This window comes from Meriones unguiculatus, chromosome 4 (genome assembly GCF_030254825.1).
Source record: "Meriones unguiculatus strain TT.TT164.6M chromosome 4, Bangor_MerUng_6.1, whole genome shotgun sequence".
Classification (NCBI taxonomy): Eukaryota; Metazoa; Chordata; class Mammalia; order Rodentia; family Muridae; genus Meriones; species Meriones unguiculatus.
The window spans coordinates 102678974-102702856 of NC_083352.1; the positions used below are offsets into that span (position 1 = coordinate 102678974).

Here is a 23883-nt window from a genome sequence, read left to right on the forward strand (position 1 = left end):
TACGGGACAGGGACATGCAGGCCAGTTGCATATAATCCAGCATTGCCTTTTTAGGTTTTTGACATGGCAACCTTTGCCACAGGACCTTTTGAATTGTTCCCCTCTTCTTTTAAACAGGAAGCCTTCAGTCTGATAAGGTCAGTGCATTTACTTGCCTAGTGCAGCTTGTCAGACACACAGCTTCTGAAGTTTTGACAATGGAGTCCGAGTAGGTGAGGCTTCTTTGCCTTCCTTAGGCTCTGTCCTACATGGAGCTTTTCAGGCTACCTTTCTTCTGCATGTTCTGTCTAGTCTATGTGCCAGTGCTAGCCTGGTTCGGTTTGATTCAAGTTCAATTTTAATTTCTATTTGTTGTTTGTTTTCATGTTATGTATTAAATTTGTAAAACACATGGGTCAGAAGGGAGTTTCTGAGAAGCACTTTGATCTCTTTCCTGCTCCCCAGGATAGGCTTTCATTTTTATTTTTGGTTGTTTAGTGTTTTGTTTTGTTTTTGTAAAAACAAGGAAGTGTATACAACACTGTATACATATGTGCCTGTGTATACAACACAAATGAACATATGCAGACATGCCAGCATTTATACTTTTTTTGTTTTAGTTTAGTTTTGTTTTTGAGAGGGGATCTTGGTCTGTAGCTCAGGCTGGCTTTAAACCTGCCTCCACTTGAAGGAGGTGCTGGAATTGCAGGTGTGCTCCTTGGTACCTGGTGTCACGTGTTAATCTCTGTCTTCTTGACACGGTTTGACAGATTACAGGCTTGAAATTTTTGTTGGTGACATTTTCTTCTTAAGATTTACTTATTTTTATTCTATGTGTATGAATGTTTTGTCTGTATGTATAACGATGTACCACATGTGTGCAGGGTCCTTGGAGGCCAGAAGAGGGTCTTGGATTCTCTGGAACTGGAGTTATCTTGGAATCCAGTTCCCTTCTTAACTATTGAGCCATCTCTATAGCCCTGGCATTTTCTTTTAATTGAAATATTTAAAAATTTATATGTAATACACTCAGAGAAGAAATTGCTTTCAGTAGTGATGCCTTTCTGCATAATTCAGGCACTAAAATTTAAGACATAATTTCAGAAGAAAACAGTTCAAAAACACTTTTCTCTGCTAATGTTAAAAGTATGTATCAAGTTCAGTTAGTTCTGCCTGGGTGGATCTGAGAGTGGAAGTGATGGTCTTCCAGGCGGGGGGGGGGGGGGGGGGGCTGTGGCAGAAGTCTGGGTGGTGCTGAGTCCCTCCTTTCTGTTTTCCTGCTCAGTCATTGTGCTGTTTAGTTTCTGTCAACTTAGCACAGACCAGAGTAACTCAGGAAGAGGGAACCTCAACTGAAGAGTTGCTTTCATCAGATTGGAATATAGGCAAGTTTGTGGAGCTTTTTCTTGAGTAATTATAGATGTGGGAGAGCCCAGCCTACTGTGGGCAGTGCTGCCTGGGCAGGTAGTCCTTGGTTGTGTTAAAAAGCAGCCTGACTAGGCCATGAAGAACAAGCGAGGAAGCATTGTTTTTCTGTGGTCTCTGCTTCATATCCTGTCAGAGGTTCTGGCTTTGAGTTTTTGCCCTTGGATTATAACCTGGGATATGTAAGTCAAATGAACTCTTTCTTCCCCTAAGTTGTTTTTTGTTATTGTTTTATTACAGCAGCAGAAACCAAACTAGGGTAGTCACTGTGGACTTGTGGGCAGGTGATATGATATAGTACCTGGAAGTTGGAGTGGGGTGGGCAGGATCTTGCTTTATAGTCCAGGCAGGCCTTAAAACTCAGACTCCTGTCTCAGCTGCAGAGTGATGGGCTTGTGGATATGCGCTACTGCACCAGCTAGATGCCCTTTAATATTTGTTTATTTATTTTGAGACAGAGTCTTACTTTATAGCTTTGGCTGGCCCAGAACTTGCTGTATAGACCAGGCTGGCCTTGAATTCATAGAGATGCACCCCTCTCTGCGTTCTCAGTGCTGGGATTAAAAGGTTTGAGCTACCACACTCAGCCACTCAGCCTGGCTGCTTTTTTTTTTTTTTTTTTTTTTTTTTTGGATGTTGGTGATGGAACCTAAGGCTCTATGTGTGTTAGGTAAGTACCGTTGAGCTGTCTCGGGATTGGGGTTCTCCTTTAAATACAGGCATGCATACATAACTTTTTTTTTTTTTAAGGGTTGTCCTTTATACATCAGTATGTTCTCATCTCAAAGTACAGTTTATTTTGAGAAGCAAGTGTCTGTTTAACCAGTGACTAGTCAAGACAAAGTTTCATGCAGCCCACAGTCCCCCGTAGCCTATCCTCACATGCTGGACCCCAGCTGCCACCGTTGTCATTTTCAGGCTGAGCTCAGGTGATCCTTCAGAATGAGTGGCCGTGCATTGTCTTGTTGGTGGCTTGTTGTGCATGCTGAGTAGTTTTCTATGTGCAGACATGTGCTGTCCATTCATTCAACAGTGGGCTGGGCTTTGGGGTTGCTTCTAGCATCTGGCTGTTATGAACTGAGCTTCTAGAAACATTTGCATCTGAACCTTGTGTGGATATTCTTTCCTCTAGGCAACACTGGGAATAGGCTATTGTGTCCTGTGGGAAGTCTTGGACCCATCTCAGCAATTTTCAGCACATCTTCTGTGTATCTGTCTGTAACTCCACATCTTCACCTGCTTTCTAACTTGGCCGTTCCCAAGTGGAATAGCCTCTCATTGTTTTAAAGGCATTTTTTTTTTAATTGTGGCATAGATATGGATGCCATTTTTGTGTATGGTTCTCTGAGATGTAATGAACTCAGTCACATCACCACCACAGTCAAGGTAAGGGAATGCCAGTGGCCTCAGATGAGGCCATCCTACTGCTGTGGTGTGCATTTCTTCCCCAGCCCTCTCTGGCTGCCTTGGAGACTGATGGAATCCTTTGTGCTTCATGCAGGAGTGGACACACAGCAGCTCTCTTCCACTCCTTACACGAACTTCGGCTTTTTCTCAGTTGGTGTGAGTGCACAATAGCTCCTCTACCTGTTCATCAGTCAACGAATGTGTAGGTTTTGGTGTGTTGGTCAGGATTCTCTATAGGAACAGGACTGATTGAACGAAACAAATATATACACTTGATGAACTTGCCAGTGAGAGTGAGGGCAAGCAGGCAAACAACAAAAGCTTCCTTCTTCTATGCCCTTCTATGTAGGCTGCCACCAGAAGGTGTGGCCAAGATTTAGGGTGTGTCTTCTCAGCTCAGACATCCAATCAAGAAAGTCCCTCACAGCTGTGTCCTGGTGCTTGGGTTTTAGTTGATTCCAGATGTAGTCAAGTTGACAACCAAGGTTAGACATCCTCTCTTGCTTTCCAATGTCAGGAACATTCCCTGTAGCTCCTTTAATAGATACGGTCTCCCTTTCTTGGGCTGCCACCTGTAAGAGGGATGAAGGGTGTGTGTGGAGTGAGTATGTAGCCATTTAAGAGGCTTCCAGGTTGTTTGAGCTCTGGACCTTCCCCAGATGAGTATGATTGGATCTTCTCACCCTTGTGGGAGGTTGGTGGGATCCTCTAATGTTTGGCCGGGATGGATGTGTAGTACTGTTGTACTGGTTTTAATTTGGTTTTCTTGCAGACCAAGGGGTGCAGTATCTTTTCATGTTCTTGACTCATCTTTTGTAAAGTATCGGTTTAAGTCTTTGGCCACTGTTTTTACAAATGTGCTTGTTGTCTTGGGTAAGAGTTTTTCAGGAACATGATGGACGAAGTCCTTTGTCAGGTAGAGTAGTTTTTGCACTGCTTTCTCTTAGCCTGTGTTTCCTCTGTCCATCAGGCATGCCTCAGAGTGTAAGGTTCCATCCAGATTATGGGTTTCTTTCCAAGTTGATTATGTCCTGTCAGATTCTGAGCACAGGGATTTTCTTTTAGAATGTTTGTTTTTGCTTTCCTGGGATCTGGTTTGAAAGAATTTTGTTAGAATTGTATGGTAAAGGTTGAGTTGCACTTTCTCCATAGTGTGTCCAGTTCTACCCCTGTCTGTTGAGAAAGGCTTCTTTCCATTGATGGCCCATTGGCTACAGAGGGGAATACATGCTTCTTTCCAGGATCCTGAGTCCTCATTGCTCTGTCTTTTCAAGACCATGTAGGGCTATTCAGGTTCTTTGCCCTCATGTAAGCTCTAGAATTAATGAGTTTCTGCAAAAGCTCAGGAGCCTGCTCCACCTTTTAGATCAGTTTGATGATAATTGATATCTTAACATTGAAACTTCTGACCCATGAGCATGAAAGACTGTCTATTTAGGTCTTTCAAAGGCCACACATGGTGGTGCAAGTCTATGATACCAGAGTGCAGGAGTTGAGAGGGTTCTGTTTGAGGCTCTCCTGGGCTGTAGAGTGAGACTAGATTATAAATACAAATAAAGCAAGTTTTCTTAGCATTGCTTTATACTTTTAAGAGTTTCTTAACATTTTTTATGTATTCATATTTTACACAGTATACAGGCAGTACTTTTAAAAAAATGTCAATATCTAGTTATTTGTTGCTAGTACTTAGAACCATCACTTTTTAAGCCATTGATCTTCTATACTGTGTTCTTGCAAAAATAATGTTAATTGTTTTCTAAAGATTTATTTTTATTTTATGTGTATGAGTGTTTTGCCTGTGTATAGGCAAAACATTGTGCACTGCTTGTGTACCTGATGCCCACTGAGGCCAGAAGAGGTCCTTGCATCCCTTGGAACAGGAGGTATAGACAGTTGTGAACTGCCTCATGTGGCTTCTGGGAGTGGAACCCAGGAGTTTTCTGTACGAGCAGCCAGTGCTTCCTACCTTCTCAGCCATCTCTCTAACCTACCGCTAATTTGTACAGCTTTTCTTTGTAGAGTCTTACAGTTTTTTTAAGAGACTACTACATTGTGGTAACAGAGGCCCCATTTCATCCATTCTTGTAGTTATTTGGTGCTCTGGCTAGCAGCTTCAGCATAGCACAGACTGGTCATGGGAAGGGACACTTTGGCATCTTTCCTGTTAAGTCTTTGTAGTCTAGTTCTTTTTAGTACTCTTTTATTATCATTCATCACTCACCCTTTTTCTAGGTTCTTTGGTCTGCTGTGATAAATGTTGTCCCCACAGTCGGGGGTGGGGGCTCCTCAGCAACTGAGACTTCCTTTTCAGTCATGGATTCTGGAACTCCAAGAACAGGTTCCAGCAGATGGCGTGTCTGTTGAGGACCTGCTTCCTGATGCACAGAGGGAGCTTTCTCACTGTGTCCTGGCATGGTGCGAGGAAGGAGGTCAGAGGTCCTTTTAAGAATGTGAATCCTATTCTTGAGGCTCCACCTGTGACCTTGTTACCTCCTAACACCATCACCTTGGGAGTTAGGCTTTGCCATAGTTTTTTTCTGTTTCTTTTTGGTGAGTGAGAGTTCTTCTCTTGAATGGGTGTTTGGTTTTGTCAGAATGACTTTTCATTTTTAGTTCGCTTTGTGGAGAGCTGTGCTCACTTAATTTTGGATGCTAAACCAAGGTGTGCTCTGTCACAAACCCTACCTGGTCATAAGGTACCACCTTGACCTCTGATATCCTGTGTTCAAGTTCAAGAACTTGTCAGCTTGTCCTTTTCCATCTTGCAGTGTCTTTGGTCATGGTCCATGTAGCCAGATTTTTGAAGTTCTTCAATCCAGGGAGGTGACTCCACTCTCCCTCAGGCCTGGCTCAGAAACTGACACCATTCTCTTTCCTGCTGCTTGTGGGAATACTTCTGCAAAGTGGCCTACGTTTCTTTTAAACAGTTTCTTCCTGCCTGGTGACTCTGTCTTCAGCTCTGAGTTTTCTTTTCACTTCTGTGTCCATTCATGTCAACTTGTCCGTAAGTGGGAAAGCTCCGTATTGACTACTTGTTGCCCAGGGTTGGTGCTAGGTCCTCCTGCCGCTGGACTTTAGATGTGACTCATTGAAAGACTGTTGAGTCTTGTTGCTATGTTGGAGGAAGAAACCAGTACCCATTGAACAATGCTGTCTGCCTGTCTGAGTGAGCATGGGCTGTCACTCAATTTAGATCTCATGCAATGACTTCCAAACAAGTTTTATATTTTTCCATATTAATCTTGTACATATTTTGTTAGGTTTATTTTGGGGCAATCTTGAGTTTATTGCTTTGATTGTGTCAACCCCCCCAAAACAAAACAAAACAAAAACGCCTGGACAGTGTTAGGTATTGAATCCAGGGCCCCAATGTGTGCCAGACAAGGGTTATACCACTGAACTATATACCCTTCAGCCTTTAATATCATTTTCCACACCATCACTTGTATTCTCTGATTCAAACTTTTTTTCTTTTCTGACAGGGAAAGAAAGAGCTATGCATGTTTGGCATGAGTAAGTTCTCTTACTCCACTGAGATACATAATCAATCCTTGTTTCTGATGTCTGTGGGTTTGTTTGTTTGTTTGTTTGAGACAAGCCCTCACTCTATAGTCAAGGATGGTCTACAACTGACTATTTATGCAGTCCAGGCTGGCTTTGAAGTCATGGTAGAGTCCTCTTGCCTCAGCCTTCTGAGTGCTGGGTTTACAGATTGCTGACTTTCTCTTTTGAGATATGTGTGGAGGTCAGAGGTTGACAGTGGCTGTTCTGTTGCTGTATATCTTACTTGATTTTGAGACAAGGTCTCTCACTAAACTTGGAGCTCACAGATTCAACTAGAATGACTGACCAACAAGCTTCAGGATCCTCTGTCTCCACTCCTGAGGCACTGGGATTACACATTGCCACTGTCATGACTGGCTGTTCTACCTAATTTTTTTGTCAACTTAATACAAGTTAAAAGTCATTTAGGAAGAGGGAACCTCAATTGAGAAAATTCCCCCACAAGATTAGTCTGGGGGCAGCAAGCTTTTGGGGGCATTTTAAAAATAAGTGATTGAGGTGGGAGGACCTAGCCCATTTGTGGGTATTGCCATCCCCACTCCCACCCCTACCCCCAGCAGTCAGTCTTGGAGTGTATAAGAAAATAGGCTAGGTCATTCCTCCCATGGCCTCTGCTTCTTCAGTTCCATCTTCCAGTTTACTGCTTTGAATTCTTTCCCTGAACTCAATGACAGAGGAAATCTGAAAGTTTTGTAAGAAAAAAGAAACCAGTTTCTCTCCAAGTTGCTTTCGTTCATGGTGTTTTATCACAGCAGTAGACCTCTAAGACCCTGACTATTTGCATAGTTTCTGGGAATTATAACATAGATGTTCATGTGGTGAACACTCTACCAAGTCATTGCTAATACTGTAGAGCTTTTTTGGGGTGGGAGTTGGTGTGCAGGGACAGGGGAATGTTTGTATTTTTGTCATGAGTGGTTGTTGGATTTTATCGGGTTTCTTTGTGTTTCTTTACTGTCTTAACAGTGCTGTTGTGGACTCCAGATCCTTCTACTCTCCTATGGTGTGCTATTCTTTGGCCTTACCCACACATTCCCATCTCTGTGGGTCACTTTCTTTTTTTGTTCCAGGAGACACTAGAGCTAGTCTCTGGAGCTGAGGCTGTGACAGATTAGTTGGGGAGTGTAGGTGTGTGCCTCTTTGGTCCTCTCTGTTGTTCTCAAGCTACCCTTCTGGTGTGCCCTTTGCTTCATCTTTGTCTGGTTGTTTCTCATCTCTCCTAACAGCCAAGTCCTACCCATTCTGCTGTGGGCCTTCACAATAGGTCTAAGCAGTTTCTTATTGCATAGAGTGATTGCCCTTCCTGATACAGGCAGAGGAGATGTGATCTACCACATTGGTTGGCAAACCACATTGGTTGCCTACAGTGGGAACATTAGCTGGGTGCACTACATGGGTTTCTGATGGTTGATGGAGACTGGCCAGTGATTATGTAGTGGTACAGAACAGGTACAGATGTGTGTATGGTGGCACATGGCAGGTACTTTGTGGGTGTGTAAGGCAGCACCTGGTAGGTATCCAGTGAGTATATGTGGCAGCTTACAGCAGATATCAGTCAGTGTGTGTGCAGGCTGAGGGAGATGGGAGAGCCCATGGCTATCTTCTCCCCATCACGTTTTGTCATGTAGTCAGGTTTGGAGAGTTGAAGCTTGGTTTCACATTGTTTCAGATGCATTTTACTTGTTTCCTTGTCAGTGGCATGGACAGAGCACTAGTTTAAATCATTTTTATACAAGTAGAGCATGGGTTCAGGCCCTGGCACTCACTCCCTCAGCCTGGTCTTCTTCTGCACTAGATGGGCTGTCTGTGCTTTTCATTGTTTCTACTGTTGACTCTCAGATTTTTTTTCTTCCCTTTCTAGCCTTTCTGGGTAGAGGCTACTTTTAAAAGCTCAATATGCAAAGGGCAGAGACCCACCTCTCCATCTTGAAGGTAAAATTTTGTCTCTATTGCTAGAGGTAGCAAGTGCTTTACCCTGAGCTGCATCCCACCCTGTGTGCGTCTTTATCTGGACATTGTAGCTGGAGATAATCTGAGACATCAGAGGATGCTGAGCGGAAGCAGCCCAGGGATCTCATAGGCTGTCACTCACATGTGACTGCCATGTAAGTACCATTCAAACTGTCAATTTGGATGCTTTCTTTAAGTTGCAAGTAAGACATACCAAGACATGTGAAATCCTAAATGATACAGCAGCTTCTAGAAGGATGGAGAAGTATGGCAGTGAGGACTGGTGTAGGTGTTCTTTCTGCCTACATGGAGAGGAGCTGGGACTTTGTCAGAGCAGCCTGTTCGTGTACTTCTCCGGTTTCTCAACCCCTGTAGAGATGGCTCATTAGGCACTGCTTCTGTGCTGTGCACTTGAGTACCCTGACTGGGTTCTTATGACTTTAACTTTCATTTTTATTCACATACATAATCAGAATGCAAAATGAGCAGCACAGATATGATATAAGAAGTTAGAGTTCATGAGAGAGCCAGAGGAGAGGGGAATAAGGAGTAAGAAATGTCTTACCTCATGTTCCCTAGCTTCTCAGTTCTCAACGAAAGCATAGCCAGCATGCCAACTAGGTAAGTCTGAGTCTTCAGAGGAGAAAACAAGTGCTAAGATCTTGTAGCAGTGTGGGTGCATTGACAGGCAGAACACTGGGTGTCGTGAACCTAGGTAAGCTGGAGTGTTCATTCTGAAGGCATGTAGAGGTGGTTCTGTGGACTCTGCTTGGTGAGTGTAGCCCATTTGTGCAGATTCCAGCTCAGGAGTGGTGTTGCTGGCTGGAATGAAGTCCTGCAATTTCCTGTTGCTGTTAATAGTAAGTACAGATGAGGCCTGGCTAGTGAACTGCACACCAGAAAGTAAAGAGCATGATGAAGTCTGAAAATTTGGCCAGATCTGCTACCTGGCCAAGGCCACTCCCAAGTGATTTTTGTGTGGGGCTTTGCTATGGGGGAGAACCTGGCTCTTGGTTACTGGGGCTTTCTACATCTGGTATGAATACTGTTTGTTTTGTATTGATACTGCCTTTCCCTGAGAGCATCTCAGAGCTGTAGCTTCCAGAAAAGTCAGTGAGGCCCATGAAACACTTAGAGTTGCAGATTTATTTCTTGGCACATGGAGCAGGACTGTGTGGCCTATTTTGCTGGTGTAGCCACCTCTGGACACTTGACACAGGTAGCCCTTCGTTCTGCAGAGGCACTTAAGGTCAAGGGGCCCATGTAGTGGAAGAGAAGCTGGGTGGGAAGGCAGCTGTGAAAAGGGAGTGCAAGCCACAGGGTTTCTTGCTGGAGCCAGTGTATGGACTATGGAGATGGTATGTAGCGAGGAGGGACACCGTAGGGCATGCATGAGGCAGTGTGTAGTTGAGAACAGTTAGGGAGCGTGGAGTGTGTAGCTCCTGTCTGACACATTTTTGTTTTGTTTTGGGAAAGGGCCTTACTCTGTAGCCCTGGCTAACTGTGTAGACAAGGCTGTCTTTGAGCTTGGAATATGTGTCATCATGCCTGCTTTAAATGCTAGCTAGCCATGCAGTGGTGCACATGATGAATCCCATCACTCAGCATACAGAGGCAGACAGAGCTCTGTGAATTTGAGGCCAGCCTGGTCTACATGTAGTGAGGCCAAGTAGGGCTACACAGGGAGACCTTGCCTCAGAAATAAATAAGTAAGTAAATAAGTAAATGATGATCTTCATGTGGTTTCAGGGAGACAAACTGTTCAAACATCTAAAGCCAAAGTGTGGATTCTCTCAACTCCAAAGGTGACCCATCCTTCCAGTGAGAGCCCTGCTAGGTGACTTACATGGCACCTTACTTATGTTTTAATGACCCTCAGTGTGCACATGCAACACACAACTCACAAGAGCAGTAGTTGTCATGTGGGGATGGTTGCTGGAGTTGTGCACAAGACAGGTGTTTCTGCTGTAGAGTTGAGCTTAAGTCACTGGGTCAAAGGATGGTGTGCCTGCTTCTTTATGTGTAGTCTGTACCATTCATTGCCAGCAGTGAATACTAGAAATTGCATGAAGTTTCTGCTACTATGGTAGGTAAATTTGCCATCTCGTTTTAATTTACTTACTTCTCTTGCTTGTTAGTAGCACAGAGCATCTTTGCCGTTTGTCCTTGTGCTGCTTTTGTGGCTCATCTGCTACTCTTTAGCCAGCCTTTAAAGTAGACAGTTATGATGATCAGCTCAGAGAAGTGGGATGTTCCATGTGTGCATACACATACACGCAGATGCATGTGCACCTTAGTAAATGTTGGTGTCTTCCTCAGTTGCTCTCCACTTTATTTTTTGAGATAGGGCCGAGCTGAGCCTGAAGCTTGCAGACCCAGCTAGGCCTCCAGGCCAGTGAGCCCCAAGTACCCTATTATCTCCTCTTTCCCTGGTGCTGGGGTCACAGGTCACACTGCTGCACCTGGGTTTTTTAAGGAAGTGCTAGGGATCTAACACAGGTCTCTGTACTTGCAGGACAAGCGCTTTATCAACTGAGGTATCTTCTAGTAGCCTAGGTAAAATTTTTAAATAAAAATTTTATTTTGAAAAAGCACTCCTAGCTGGCTGGTGGTGCATGCCTTTAATCCTAGCACTTGTGAGATAGAGGCAGGCAGATTTCTGTGAGTTCAAGGCCAGCCTGATGTGCAGAGTGAGTTCCAGGACATCCATGGCTACACAGAGAAACCCTGTCTTGGAAAACACAAGCAAACACAAACAAAAACAAGCAAACAAAAATTGTTACTTTAAGCTGGGTGTGGTGGCATATGCTTGTGTGCATGTAATCCTAACACTGGGGATGCTGAGGCAGCAGAATCACAAGTTTATAATCATCTTAGTTTACATCATGAGACTATTTTTAAAAAAGTCACTGTAAACATCACTGGAAACTTTGATTCTGAATGGATGTGACACCATATGTGACTCTAGCCACACCCTGGGTGTGCAGTGCTCAGAGAATGCTAGGGACAGAGTACTTACCAACCTAGGTTGCACTGATGTTTATGGCCTTGCTGGATTCAAAGTGCATTGTGTCTGGTCCGGCCCAGGGTGTTCTCTGCTGTGGTCCTGAGGGTGTTTGTGTGTGGGCTTGAGCAGGTGTGGCTGCCTGAACTTTCACAAAGTAGAAGTGTAGGCTGCTGTCATATACTGACAGCATGTGACTGTCTGCATTAGCCACTTGGCCTCTTCTAGACTTTGCCTTGCCTGGTTGACCTTCCTGCTTTGCAGACTGGCCTAGGGCTGAGTTTGAAACAACCTTCTTAAATACAAAAATAATTGTGCCCTTTTTAGTTGAGCACTTTCTGAGAAGAGGAAAAGTGAGAATGGGTGCTGCTGGGTCCAGGAGGTGTAGAACTGTCATCACTGACCCTGAGGGCATCTTCATATTCTGTACATCAGAGCAGATCTCAGTTAGCATGGACTGATGTGAACAGGCTGTGGCTTTTGACCTTAGAGTGGCATGGCCACGTGGAGAAGGCACTATGTTGCCCATCCTAACGGGCACATACAGAAGGCTGTATTTGGCAGCAGCTATATTGGCATCCTCTTACTAGTGCCTGTTTTGCTTTGAGACAGTGTCTTGCTACATAGCCTCAGCTGGCCTCAAACTCTTCATGTCTTCCTGCCTCAGCATTTCTAGTGCTGGGACTTGAGATGTTTGCTGCCATCATGTCCCTCCCCTGCCCATGTGTGCAGGTCTCTCCTGGACCCTCATGTCTTCCTGTGGATTCTAGCTCACTGTACTGCCTGCTGTCTTCTCAGCTCTAGGATAGCCTTTTGCTTTCCCTGGCCAGGTCTGACACTTAATGCTGGGTGCCTTTACTGTACCCATTCTCCATGGCTCTCTTTTTCTAGTCCAGACCCCTGCTGGCCCTGGCCCTTTCCTCTAGGTCATCTATGTGAAAATGTCAGAGTTGGGCTCGGTGGCGCACACCTGTTATCCCAGCACTGGGTGGGGTGGGGAGTGGGGAGGTAGAGGCAGGCTGATCTCTGAGTTTGAGGTCCCCCTGCTCTAAAAAGTGAGTCCAGGACAGCCAAGGTTACACAGAGAAACCCTTTCTCGGGAGAGGTGGGAAAGGAAGGAAGGAAGGAAGGAAGGAAGGAAGGAAGGAAGGAGAGAAAGAGAAAAAGGAAGGAAGGGAGAGAGAAAGAGAAAGAGAAAGAAAGAGAGAGAGAGAGAAAGAAAGAAAGAAAAAAAGAAAGAAAGAAAGAAAGAAAGAAAGAAAGAAAGAAAGAAAGGTAGGTCAGCTCTTTGAGGCCCAGAGCTGTGCCTGACTCTTGCTCCTTCTCCCACAGCATAGCTGCTGGGTGTCAGGAAGAGGGTATAGGGAGGACAGGAGGCAGGGCGTGGATGGGGATGGGAATTGGGAGGAAGTCTGCGTAAGTGTACTGAGGGTCAGGGATTATGAGATGGCCAGGCCTCCTAGGGAGCCTGGGTCAGTTAGGGGTCACCAACCAGGCTTCTGCTGCTGTGTTGCTCCCTCTGCTCCAAAAAAGCTCATTTTACCCAGGTTTATGTCTCTACATAGCAAAACAGTGCTTGCTCCTGATTCTTTATTTTGTGAAACTTCCAACTTAAAGGAAAGACTAGCACATTTTCCCTGGTCCCAGCAGCTCCTGACAGTTACAGCAAGCCACCGTTGATCTGTAGGCATGGGTTTGGTATTTGGGGGATGCAAGCCTGTGCCTTTGTTAGAGACCGAGACTTAGGTGAAGTACTGAATTTGCAGCTGTTTGTAGTGGAGGATGTCACTTTGAACTGGGCAGGTATTGGTAGGAACCAGACTCTAAAGGACATAAGGTTAGTTTGTAGTTGAGGCCTGCATACTGCTTCTTACATGCACACTCGTGCTTTGTGAAAACACAAAATTAATCTCTGAAAGTCATCTTACCAAAGTCTGATAGCTGTTAAAAGCTAAAGAGAATTTAGGGGCTAATTGTTACACTTACAGAGAATTTAGGGGCTAATGTTTTGAAGGGCACATTTGGGTTTAGGGAACTATGTAATACAGAGACTGGGCCACAGTGCTGGTGGGCATGTGGGTATCAGCCACTTCAAGTCGCCTTGTTTAGCTCTGGTGGAGCAGCTCCCTGTCTGCGGCTGTAGACCCTACCCCAGATCTAAGGAAGCTTAGGTTGTAGTCATGAATTATGCTGGGTAGAGGTGACTTTGTGCTGCCTGCCAACTGAAGATGCAGAAGGACACAGTACCTGGTACTTCCTGGAGGGCCACTCCTAACTAGAAGTGTAGAAAGTACTTCCCTCCCCCTAACATACACACATGCACATACACACTCACACTCACACACACTCACACTCTTCCTGGAGGGCCACTCCTAACTAGAAGTGTAGAAAGTACTTCCCTCCTCCTAATGCATGCATGCATGCACGCATGCACACACACACAAACGTGTACACTCTTTTTTCTTCACAGCCACAGAGTAGCAAGCAGCAGCTCAGGGTCATCCCTACCCCTTTTCCCTTTTTTGAATCAGGGTCTCATCAATCTGGGGCTTCCTCTAACTTGCTATGTAATGAAGATGAGTTAAACTTAAGGTCTTCCTACCTACCTCCTGAGTTCTGAGATTACAGGTTATATGGTGATGGGGGTGAAACCCAGGATTTTGTATATACTAGCTACACTTTTATCTGCAGCCCAGCTCAGACCTCTTCTGAGGTCCATTTTGTGTGTAATACTTGCAAATAAAATCCGTAATAAACATTCATTGAACAATATCTAATTTAGATGTTTGTAACCATGGTATTGATGATTTGTTTTTTTGGGGGGGGGCAATGCAAGAAACAATTTATTGTCAACTCTATCTAGCTCTGAAAAAAAGATAACTGAGACATCTTCAGTGGTCAGGGTTTGTGGTGGGAAGGAGCAGCAATGCAGATGAATAGATGTGACTGATTTCAGGGAGTGAAGGCTTCTATAGGTCCTAGCCTTGTCCTCAGGGAGCTGACTTAGAGACCACACATCAGCTAGTCTGTGAGGAAGTGTCTGAAGAAGCTGCTAAGTTCTGTGTGTGCAGCTTGCAGGCCTGTGAGTGAGAGTGCAGAGAGGCCTCTGATGCTTGGAGGCCGCCATTTGGAAAGGAGACAGTGGCCCATCTCAGCTCTCAGCAATTGGAGCTCTGTCCTGCAATGGGAGGGAGGCATTGGAGACCTGCTCCTGACTGAGGTAACAGGCAGCTACAGCCCAGTCAGGTGTGTGACAGTGGGGTATGGAGAGGGGAGGGGCAGGGGAACCTGGCGTAGTCAGGAGATTGGACTAGTGCACTTCTGCAGTGGTAAGCTGGGAATGAGGTGAGGCTTCAGTGGGAAGTGAAGGCTCAGAAGAATTTGTAGGAGTGAGCATGGTAAGAGTGGTGTTCAGAGTTGGGGTTTAAGATGAGTGACCAGGAAAGCACCTGTAGAGTAGTAAAGAAGAGCTGCCAGGGAAATTGGAAGAGCCTCAGATAGCATGTCCTCAAGTGACAGGAAGACCTGTGGCAGCATGTCTTTTGGAATGAGCTTGTGGTAGGCAGTGGTAGTGAGGGGCTTACTCAGCCTCAGTGTTCTCTTATGCGATTCTATCATGTACCTGTGAAGCACAAAGCTGGATTCCCTTGAAACTCGCCACCCAATTTCAGGTTTGCACACAGGACACTGAAGTCTTCCCCTTTCTTTACCCTGGAAAGATTGGGAGGGGGCTGTGAACTTTTACTTGTGTTTCTGTGCATTGCTCTTCCTTGTGTTGTTTTTTGTATAGTCTTGTATACAAACTGATAAATAAAAAAGCATCAGTAAGAAGCACTGTTAATGAAACCACACAGGCTGCTATTCAGGCACTTCATGGAGAGTCTGACATAACTGTGGAACCTGCATGATGGGGAATCCTGAGTCTGCAGTCTATTCTATAACCACTTGTCAGTTCTCACATGAACCCAGAACCAGTACGTAGGGAGAGTGTATGCTGGAAGGACACAGAGGCCTGGTCGGGCTCTTCCAGGATGTAGTTGTGGGTTGCTGAGGTCGGCAGATGCCTGCAATGGTGTCTGCAGCCCCATTCTGGGCTCTTGATGCCAGCTTTCTGAGGGGACGATAGGTACATGTTGGACACAGTGTTCTGAGCTTTGTGGTTGCTGGAAGTTCAAGCAGGGCCCTCTTAGGATGCATTCTATGTGACTTACTCTTAGGTATCAGCACAATTTCTCCTGGGGCATTTGTGGGGTCTCTGTCTCATTAGAGGGTTCCAGTGCCATTTTGCACTTTGATTTGGAGCCCATACTAAGGTTCTGTGCATCCTCCATGGACTGTACCACCTGAGCTGTACTCCAAGAAGTATCATTAAAAAGGAACCTGGAGGGTGTGATCCCTTATGTTGCCACCACAGGCTCAGCTTCCAGTTACCATGTATGAGGGAAGCATGCTTGAGGTAGCATTCCTGGCCTGTGTTTATATGTTATGGCAACTTGGTATGGTGTGTGTGTGAGTGTGTAGAGTTTTATGGAGGTGCAGTTGACATACAGGAATCTCTTGTTCTCAGTGCAGTTTGCTAGACTGACATACCCATCCTTGAACTCACCATCAGTGAAGAAAATGAGTCTGTCCTATTGGCTGAACACTTCTGCCCCCTGACCCCAGTCTGTACCTGTTTGTCATCTTTCTGTCACATGGAGTTGGGTCCTGGAATATAGAAGTGTATAGTGTGAGTTTTTCCTGGCGACTTTGATTCAGTGTTGGCACCATGGCTCAGTTCTTTAGCTCTGAATACTTTTTCCATTATGTAAATATTTTGGGTGTTGTCTCTATATTGATGTATTCTGTTGCTCCTAGTTTTGGGCTGTTAGAAATAAGATTGCTTCAATTAGTTCAGGTCCAAGTCTCTTTGAGGTAGACTGGAATGGAGAGCTATGTACCCCATCATTGGGCAGGCCTAAGATTGTAGGGTGGTGTTCAGGGGGTTCGGTGTGCTGCTGGGAGTCCTCTGCCCCATCACCAGTTATGTTTCAGCTGTAGTAGTGGGTGTGGATAGCTTGGAATGGTGGATTTAGTTTGTACTTTCCTTGTTGGCCTGTGACACTGTGCTAATTTGTTGCCATGGACTGTTACGTCTTTCATGGATGGGAGATGTCTATTCAGATCTGTTGCCTACTTTTATGTTTTCTTGCTGAGATGTGAGATGTCAGTGAGTCTGTGTGCGTTCTCTCTCTCTGTGTGTGCTGGCTGGCTGGGGGACCAGCATTTCCTTTCAGCTTCTGGAGAAGAGTGGCACCTGGAGTTTGGGGTATGGAGTCAATTGCTCACTTGGTCCTCTGTGGACCATTCTTTTGGAATGACTTCTAGAATAATGGTGATGTCTTTTTCTCTCCTGGTGCTCTGGTCTTAAGTGTAGAGGGTATATCCAAGCTTTTTGCCTGTACCTGTTCTGTTGTCCTTGCTCACTCAGGTTTCTGTCTGTCTGTAAGGGCCTGTCTGCATCCTGAGCTGTTGTGTTGATGCACTGATGATGAGGTACTGCGTGATTTCTGAGGCATTTTGTAGCTCCCCCTTGAGTACAAACCCATGTTCATGTCCTAGTGTTGTTGCATTTCTTCATACATGTTTGAGACAGAGCATCTGACATGCTTTCCTTCCTGTTTCAGTCCTGTGGCTGGTATTGCCTTCCAGGTGACAGGTGGAAGTCTCATTGGGTCCGTCGTCTGCTATTGAGTGCCCAGTTGTGTCAGCTTAATGTGAGTTCTGGACTTTTTTCCCTGAAGTGGTCATTGGTATTGGAGTCCTGTGTGGTCCAGAGGGCATCATCATCTCATGTCCTTATTGGCAGAGCACTGCTGCCAATGCCAGGGCCTCCTGTTCAGGATATGCTGTCTTGCGTCGTTGCTCGATCTCTCGTCATTTGTTGGAGTTTCTGAAACAATCTCCTCAATTTTATCATAACCCTCTTTATCAATTCTCTACTTTTTCTTTCTGTAGTGTCTTCTATGTTGTGCTGAGTGCCCGCATCTGGCTGTCTTGTAGGTGTTGGGTGTTTGGGTAACACTGAAGGGCATTCTGATTAATTCTTTTTTTTTTTCAGTCTTTCATATTATTTTATTTTCTCCCTTCGACAATAATAATATGATATCCAAATTTTGTTTTAACTGGCGGGTCTGTAAACACAGGCTTTTCCATTCCACGTACAGGCAAGGCAAATGCCGCTTCTTGAAATGGTCCCACCATGGACCCTCTGGTCATCCAACCCAAGTCACCCCCTTGCCTGGCTTTATCTTCACTATATTATGAGGCCACTTCACTGAATCTCATTCCAGATTAACTTTTCCATGGCTTCCATGATTTTGCCATGTTTTTCATATAGAATGTATCTGACCTTTACGGCATTGCCACCACCTTTAGGGCCCTGAGACTTCTTGTCAGCACTGTCACTCCCAGAGGCTGCACCTCCTTTGCCCCTTTTCCAGAACCACTTTCCCCCTTTTGTTGGCATCTCTGAAGTTTGCCGTTGAACTCTCCGGTGCTAGGAGAAGCCCCTTTAGGCCCTGTAGGTATGCCGTAAACCATGCCTGAAAGCAGCGTCAACAACCTGATTAATTCTTACTACTCTCAAGCAGGCATTTTCTAAAGAGGGGTGGAATTTGTATATTTATCTGTTTAGGTCTGTCCCAGGTGTCTAGGATCCTTGGTTGTCACCTGTTATTTGTGTGATAACACCGGGAAAACCTCCTCACTCAGAACAGCTAGAGGAACTGGGTAATGTTAGCTTTAACAAAGAGTTCAGTTAGAAGTCCGGGATGGAGCCAGAGCAGGGCTTGTGAGCCACTGTGGGCTGGCTGAACCTTGCCTCCAGGCTCCACTGTGCCTGTTATATTGGATATTTATGCTACACAGTCCAAGGAGCTGCAAAGCTTGAGGGTAGGGTGGCATTAAGATCCTGTAGACCAAAAGACCCTATCAGCCAAGGGAACAGAGTCCCTTCAGTCTGTTTTGCATCAGTAGGGAAGAAGTGTCTCTTGAGGAATCCTGTAAGGGGCCTGTGTTCCACCAACTAAGCTGGACCCAGTTTGCAGTGAGAGTGGGTATGTGTGACAGTGGCCATATGGATAGTTAGACCAAACCTCCCAAGACATGTTGCCTGTATCTTGTTAGGTTTATAGAGAAACACTGGCCACAAGCGTGCTGATGCAGATTGTATGAGGTAGTTCTGAAGGGACATTCATTTCCTTAATGCCAACAATAGGGCTTTCTGGATGATGAATTTAGTGAGTTCAAAGAGGCCCTACTGCTGTTTCTGGTATACTCAGAGCTTGACAGCATCAAAGACTTTCTGTATGATTGCTCTGGCTTATTCCTCACAGAAGGAAAGCCCAGGGTTTGCTGGATGTGTAGCTTACAGAAGGTTCTAGCCCCAGTGCCCGTACCAGCATCCCCTCCCCTGCAGGTGTGCTACTTTGCAGCTGTGTCCTGCTGTGCCGGGCTGTTGCTGAGAGTATCTGTAGCTCTGTTGTGGAAGTTACATTTCAGATAGGTTGTGTTACTGTTGCTTCTAGGACAAAGGGTACAATTGTTTGCTGGTATTAAAGTCAAACTTAACTGTAGTAGAATTTGCTTTCCCAGAGTTTCAAGAACTTTGAAGGGTGAGAGATACAGTTCTGTACCTGTTGCTGTGGACATCTGTGTTGTGTTGTGGGCCTCCTGGTCACTTGGAGCAAAGCATACCTGTATGTCTGACTAGTATTCCTTCTCATGAACAATAGAGGACTACACTTTTTGGTTTGGTGTGGACATTCTGGGGCATGAGGCTAGAGAGACATGGCATATGGACTGTAGAGGTGATGGTGTCCTGCACTCAGAAGCATGACCTGCACACTTGAGTGTGCTGGTTAGAAAAGTGTGGAGACAGTGCAGAGTAGCTACCCAGGACACGAGCTCATGGCTATGGAAGCCTGCCTTGAATGGTACCTGCTACTTTGTGAGTGTAGAAAAGACAGAGGCAGCTGTGAGTCTATGTCTTAGGCTCCTACATCAGAAGAATCTATAGGGCACACATTTGGACTGAAGCTGTGGCTGCTGAGCTTGGCTTTGTCACTTGTGTTCTTGGTGAAAGGAGGTATGATGTGTGGTGTTAGTGTAGGGAGCCTCGCCCCACCCTGTGCTGTGTCTCTCCTGAGGAGCCAACTGTTCTGCAGCTGCTCATGTGTTTCTCTTGTAGTAAGTTGTCCCCTGGCTAGGGTCTTCTTGAGCTGGAGTAGGGAGCGCTTCCTGATGCCAAGTTTCATTTGTCCCCCAGGAATGGTCCTCGTGCGGAGTGAGAATGGGCAGCTGTTAATGATCCCTCAGCAGGCCCTGGCCCAGATGCAGGCCCATGCCCAGGCCCAGCCTCAGAGCACCATGGCTCCCCGTCCTGCAACCCCCACAGGTGCTCCACCTGTCCAGATCTCCACCGTGCAGGTGAGTGCATGCATGGTGAATAGGCTAGTGTTGGGTGGCCCCAGCTCAGCGTAGCTCACCCACACTGGGGATGTTGCAAGAGTGAAGGTGTGTCCTGGGTGAGCGGACGCTGAGACATGCAAGTTGTTTTCAAACCCAACCATCAGGCAGGGTCTAGGATGGCTCAGGTCCCCCATTTTCCTGGCTGAGACCACAAGCTCTTGGAAGAGCCAGTTCTTGTGGCCAGTGCTCAGCTTGTTGACTGAGTAGGGTTAGACACTTGGAGTCAGCTGCTTTGGCTGAGCCCCGGCCTTTTTCTTGCTGCCAGTAGGTTTACCTTTCTGTGTCCCAGTGTCTTCCTCTCTAAAGTGCAGATCCAGCAGTGTACAGGTCATGGGACTGTCATGAAGACTGAGGATGCTTGTAGTACCAAGAGTGAGCAGTAGGGCAGAGCAAAGGCCTTACAGGTGTACCCTGGCTCCCAAGCCTTGAGGTCATAGGTCTTGATGCCAAGCTGTGCTGTCCCAGTGTGCAGTACCCTCTCATCCCCAGCACCACAAGCCCTTGGGTCTGCCAGTACACTCTGTGTTATGCTTTTGTGTCCTTGCTTTTGTCCAGTGCCTTCCCTAGATAGCTGGCAACTAAAGAGATGGCAGGCAGTGATCCTGATAGCTCTGAGCTCTCTCTGGATTTGCGCCCTGTCCTGTAGATGGGGTTGTGTGTGCTGGAGATAGGCAGAGCTCCCACATAGGAAATAACATAGAGCACCTCTTTGAGCACCTCTGCAGTGTTCTGTGTCCTGAGTAGGAAGCATGTGGACTGTTTTTGAAGGTTCTGTGTGGCGGTGGGCTGTGCTTCTCCAACTGACCTCTGCATCTCTACTCACACAGCTTCTCTGTAGCCGCCTCAGGACTCCTCCTGGTCAGCCCCTGCCTTCCCTATACTGCCTGTGGCTAGGACCAGGGCATCTCCTTCACTTTCAGTGCAGGCCATTGTCACCCTAAGAGCACGGACACAGTGGGGTTTCCAGATGTCTACTTTAAAAGATGGCATTTTGTAGACTTTGCTTTAAAAAAAAAAGAATCTGCTTTTAGGATTTTTCATGAGAAGTTTCTTATTATACATTTTTCTTTTTGCCTAGAAAGTTTTGGGCATAGGATGACTTTCTTATGGGTTAATAGTAAGCTGTGGATTACTTGAGAGCACTAGTATGTATTTGGGAGTTCATTTACGCATGAGTGTGATGTTTGCGCACACGCATATATTACTTATTGTAGCTCATTTTAGATGACTCCTAATTTATTTTTCAGGCTCCAGGAACACCAATTATTGCACGGCAGGTGACCCCAACTACCATAATCAAGCAAGTGTCTCAGGCCCAGACGACTACGGTACAGCCCACTACAACCCTACAACGCTCTCCTGGGGTGCAGGTAAGAGGATGCAGCCTGGTGCATTGGTAGGGTGGCCTGGCTGGCAATGCCTGCTTTTGCTTTGATGCAAAGACTAGGCTTCAGGACTTTTACTATTGGAAACCAGGTTAAATTTGAGGATGCAGGTGGTCACTGAAGAACGTGATTTCACTGTGTCTGAATGTAGGCTACATCCTTTTTCCTTAAAAATCAAACAGTTTAGCATTAGCAACATTCAAAAGCTCTTTATAAAGTATAACTAGGAATGTCACCTCACTGACACTGGACTCACGGCATTTTTGAGGAAGGAAAATCTGTAGCGAGGAGAGTTTGTCTGTGCTGTGACCCATGACATACTCAGGGGCAGTGTGACTGCTGTGTGTGCAGGATGTCCTCTCACCTTCCCATGGCAAGTTTGTAGGTGAGCTGGGTCTTGCTTTCCTAGCCGGGACCACTCCAGCCTCTCGTGGCTTCCAGCCCACACTGCCCCCCTGTGGCCCATTGCTCATAGCACAGACCTAGAAAAGATGGGCTTTCCCTTTCCCCTCATCCCCTCTCTCTTTCCCTCCATCTCTTTTTTCCGCCTTCTCCTCTTCCTCTGCTTCCTCTTTTTCCACCGCTCTTTTGAGCTAGGATCCCAGGAAGTAACCTGTTTGGTTTGGGACTTGTTGTGTGGACTGCACTGTCATATACTTGTAATACTCTTCCTGCCTCTGTCTCCTGAGTGCTAGGAGTTGTCTGTAAAGCAGTGTTCTAGGTAGCAGCAGGAGAGAGTGTCCTGCAGATACTGGCCTTACTTGGCACAGGTTGATGCTCTTGATCAACCTGTGTAGCTTGTAGCACAAGCAGGAGGAGTTTACATGTCAGGGGTTCTTTTGCAGAGCTCAAAGCACATGTCAAGTGGGGAAAGGGGCTGCTCCAGGAGGACATACCTGAGCAGAGAAGACATAACATGTTTGGAGAGATCTGACTATGGAAGACATTCCTAGACAGAGAAGACACATTTGATGAGGGAGACTCTTGTCAGGGAAGACATCATTGGCTGGGGAGGCAAACTTGTTTAGGGAAACTCTCTCTGGACAGTCATTTGGGAGCAGGTGGGAAGAAAAGAGCCTCAAAGGCTCCTGATATTGTGTTTATGAGCAGCCATACAGTGTAGGGCTTTGGATCTGCAATGAAACTCTTGCCATACTGTGCATCAGTGCTGTGCCTACTTATGTCTTAGCCGCACCATTACTGCATAAGCTGTACCTGCATCCCAGTGGGAGCCTAAGCTAGGTGATGGGCTGCAGGGCAGCCCCACACATGGGCTTTTCTAAATCTTGGAGTTCAGCTCCCTGTTCTGGGGCAGTGGTGGGGAGTAAGAACAGCCTGGATAGTAGTTTTGTCCCAGGGAGCTGTAAGCCAGCAGAGAACTCTGTGTTTCAGAAGCTGGAGTCTAGGAGGTCTGGGGTTTCCTGAGGGGAACTTATGCTGTCCGCATCTGATGAAAGGGTCTGTGTTTCTGATGAGGGCCCTCTAGAAGGTCACAGAAGCTCATGGAAACTGTGTATTGTGTTTAGTGATGACATGTATTGAAGTAGGTGGACACAGTCTCCAGTCAGGATGAGATCTGTATCCCTAGGTCCATAGGAGTCAGCTGAGAAATAAAATTTTAAGATGAAAGAAACTTGGTCAGAAGGGTCTCTGGTGTTTTGGCTACTCCTGGCTTGTTGAGTCAGCCTCTTGGTTTGTTCTGTATATTATCTTCATGTGATGTTTTGTTTGGTGGTTTCCAGTCACAGTGGCAGTGCATGCTTATTATAAGGAGACACTTATCACCCCTGAATCTGTCACCGGCTGTAGGGTAACTTTGAGGGCCAAGAGACCTGGAAGTGGGTCAAAGCTGTGCAGCACCCTCATGAGCATCTGTGGCTGGAGTACTCAAAGGCTTTGCTCTCAGGAAGCTCCCTGCCTTCTGATATTGGGGTTAGTGTTTAAAAAACTGGAGTGAGGAAATGTGAGCAGCTAGATTTATAAATTGGAGAGGTACTAATTTAAAAACCAGTTGATATTTCATCATGATTATTCAAGAAAAGCAGAAATCTTGGGAAAGGGGCTAAGGGCTAGTGGATTTGGAGAATCTAAGTCATTTCACATCTAAGTGCCCATTTGCTTTGCAAATGTTCTTATGTTTGGACAAGCAGCACCTTTTCACAGCTGGGCCAGTACTGGTGACCCAGCTCTTGTACATGTACCTCTACTTGCTGTGGCTTCCGACTCACTTTTGGAAAGCAGAAGACATTAGTGCAAAGTAGTCCTGGGGAGTGGAGGCCCTTCCCTTTTTTTTGTTTCCACTACAGACCCTGTAGTGGCTTCTGTGTGCTTGAGGGCCACAATTGCTTTGTAGCCAGGGCTCTGTGAACAGCTTAAAGCGTTCTCAGGAGTAGCTTCTGAGTTGGGAGCTCATGGTGTTATCCAGTCCTCTGTGCTTGTCTCTGTGACAGCTGTCCGCCTGACACAGATTCTTGACAGTGATAGGTTCAAGTCCATCATGTTTTATTGCAGATACGAATACATCTACCTGTCATCACTGTGGTCCTCAGGTGTGGGTCTGCCAGGAATGCCCTTGGCTACCTCATCTGGCTGTAGGAGGTGTGACAACTGGGACTTGTTCAGCCATTTGGGCTCCTTACTTCTTTAGAAGCTGGTACT

The 23883-nt window shown here is 46.0% G+C and overlaps 1 protein-coding gene and 1 pseudogene across 1 annotated transcript in view; one reads left to right on the forward strand and one right to left on the reverse strand.

Annotated features, from left to right (window-relative positions):
• Taf4 (TATA-box binding protein associated factor 4) overlaps positions 1 to 23883 on the forward strand; it is a 70892-nt gene that overhangs the window by 19636 nt on the left and 27373 nt on the right. Inside the window, 2 exon segments of the mRNA XM_060382740.1 lie at positions 19638 to 19798; positions 21088 to 21210. Coding sequence (XP_060238723.1) covers positions 19638 to 19798; positions 21088 to 21210 — 284 coding nt within the window.
• On the reverse strand, positions 17435 to 18477 carry LOC132653554 (peptidyl-prolyl cis-trans isomerase NIMA-interacting 4-like; annotated as a pseudogene).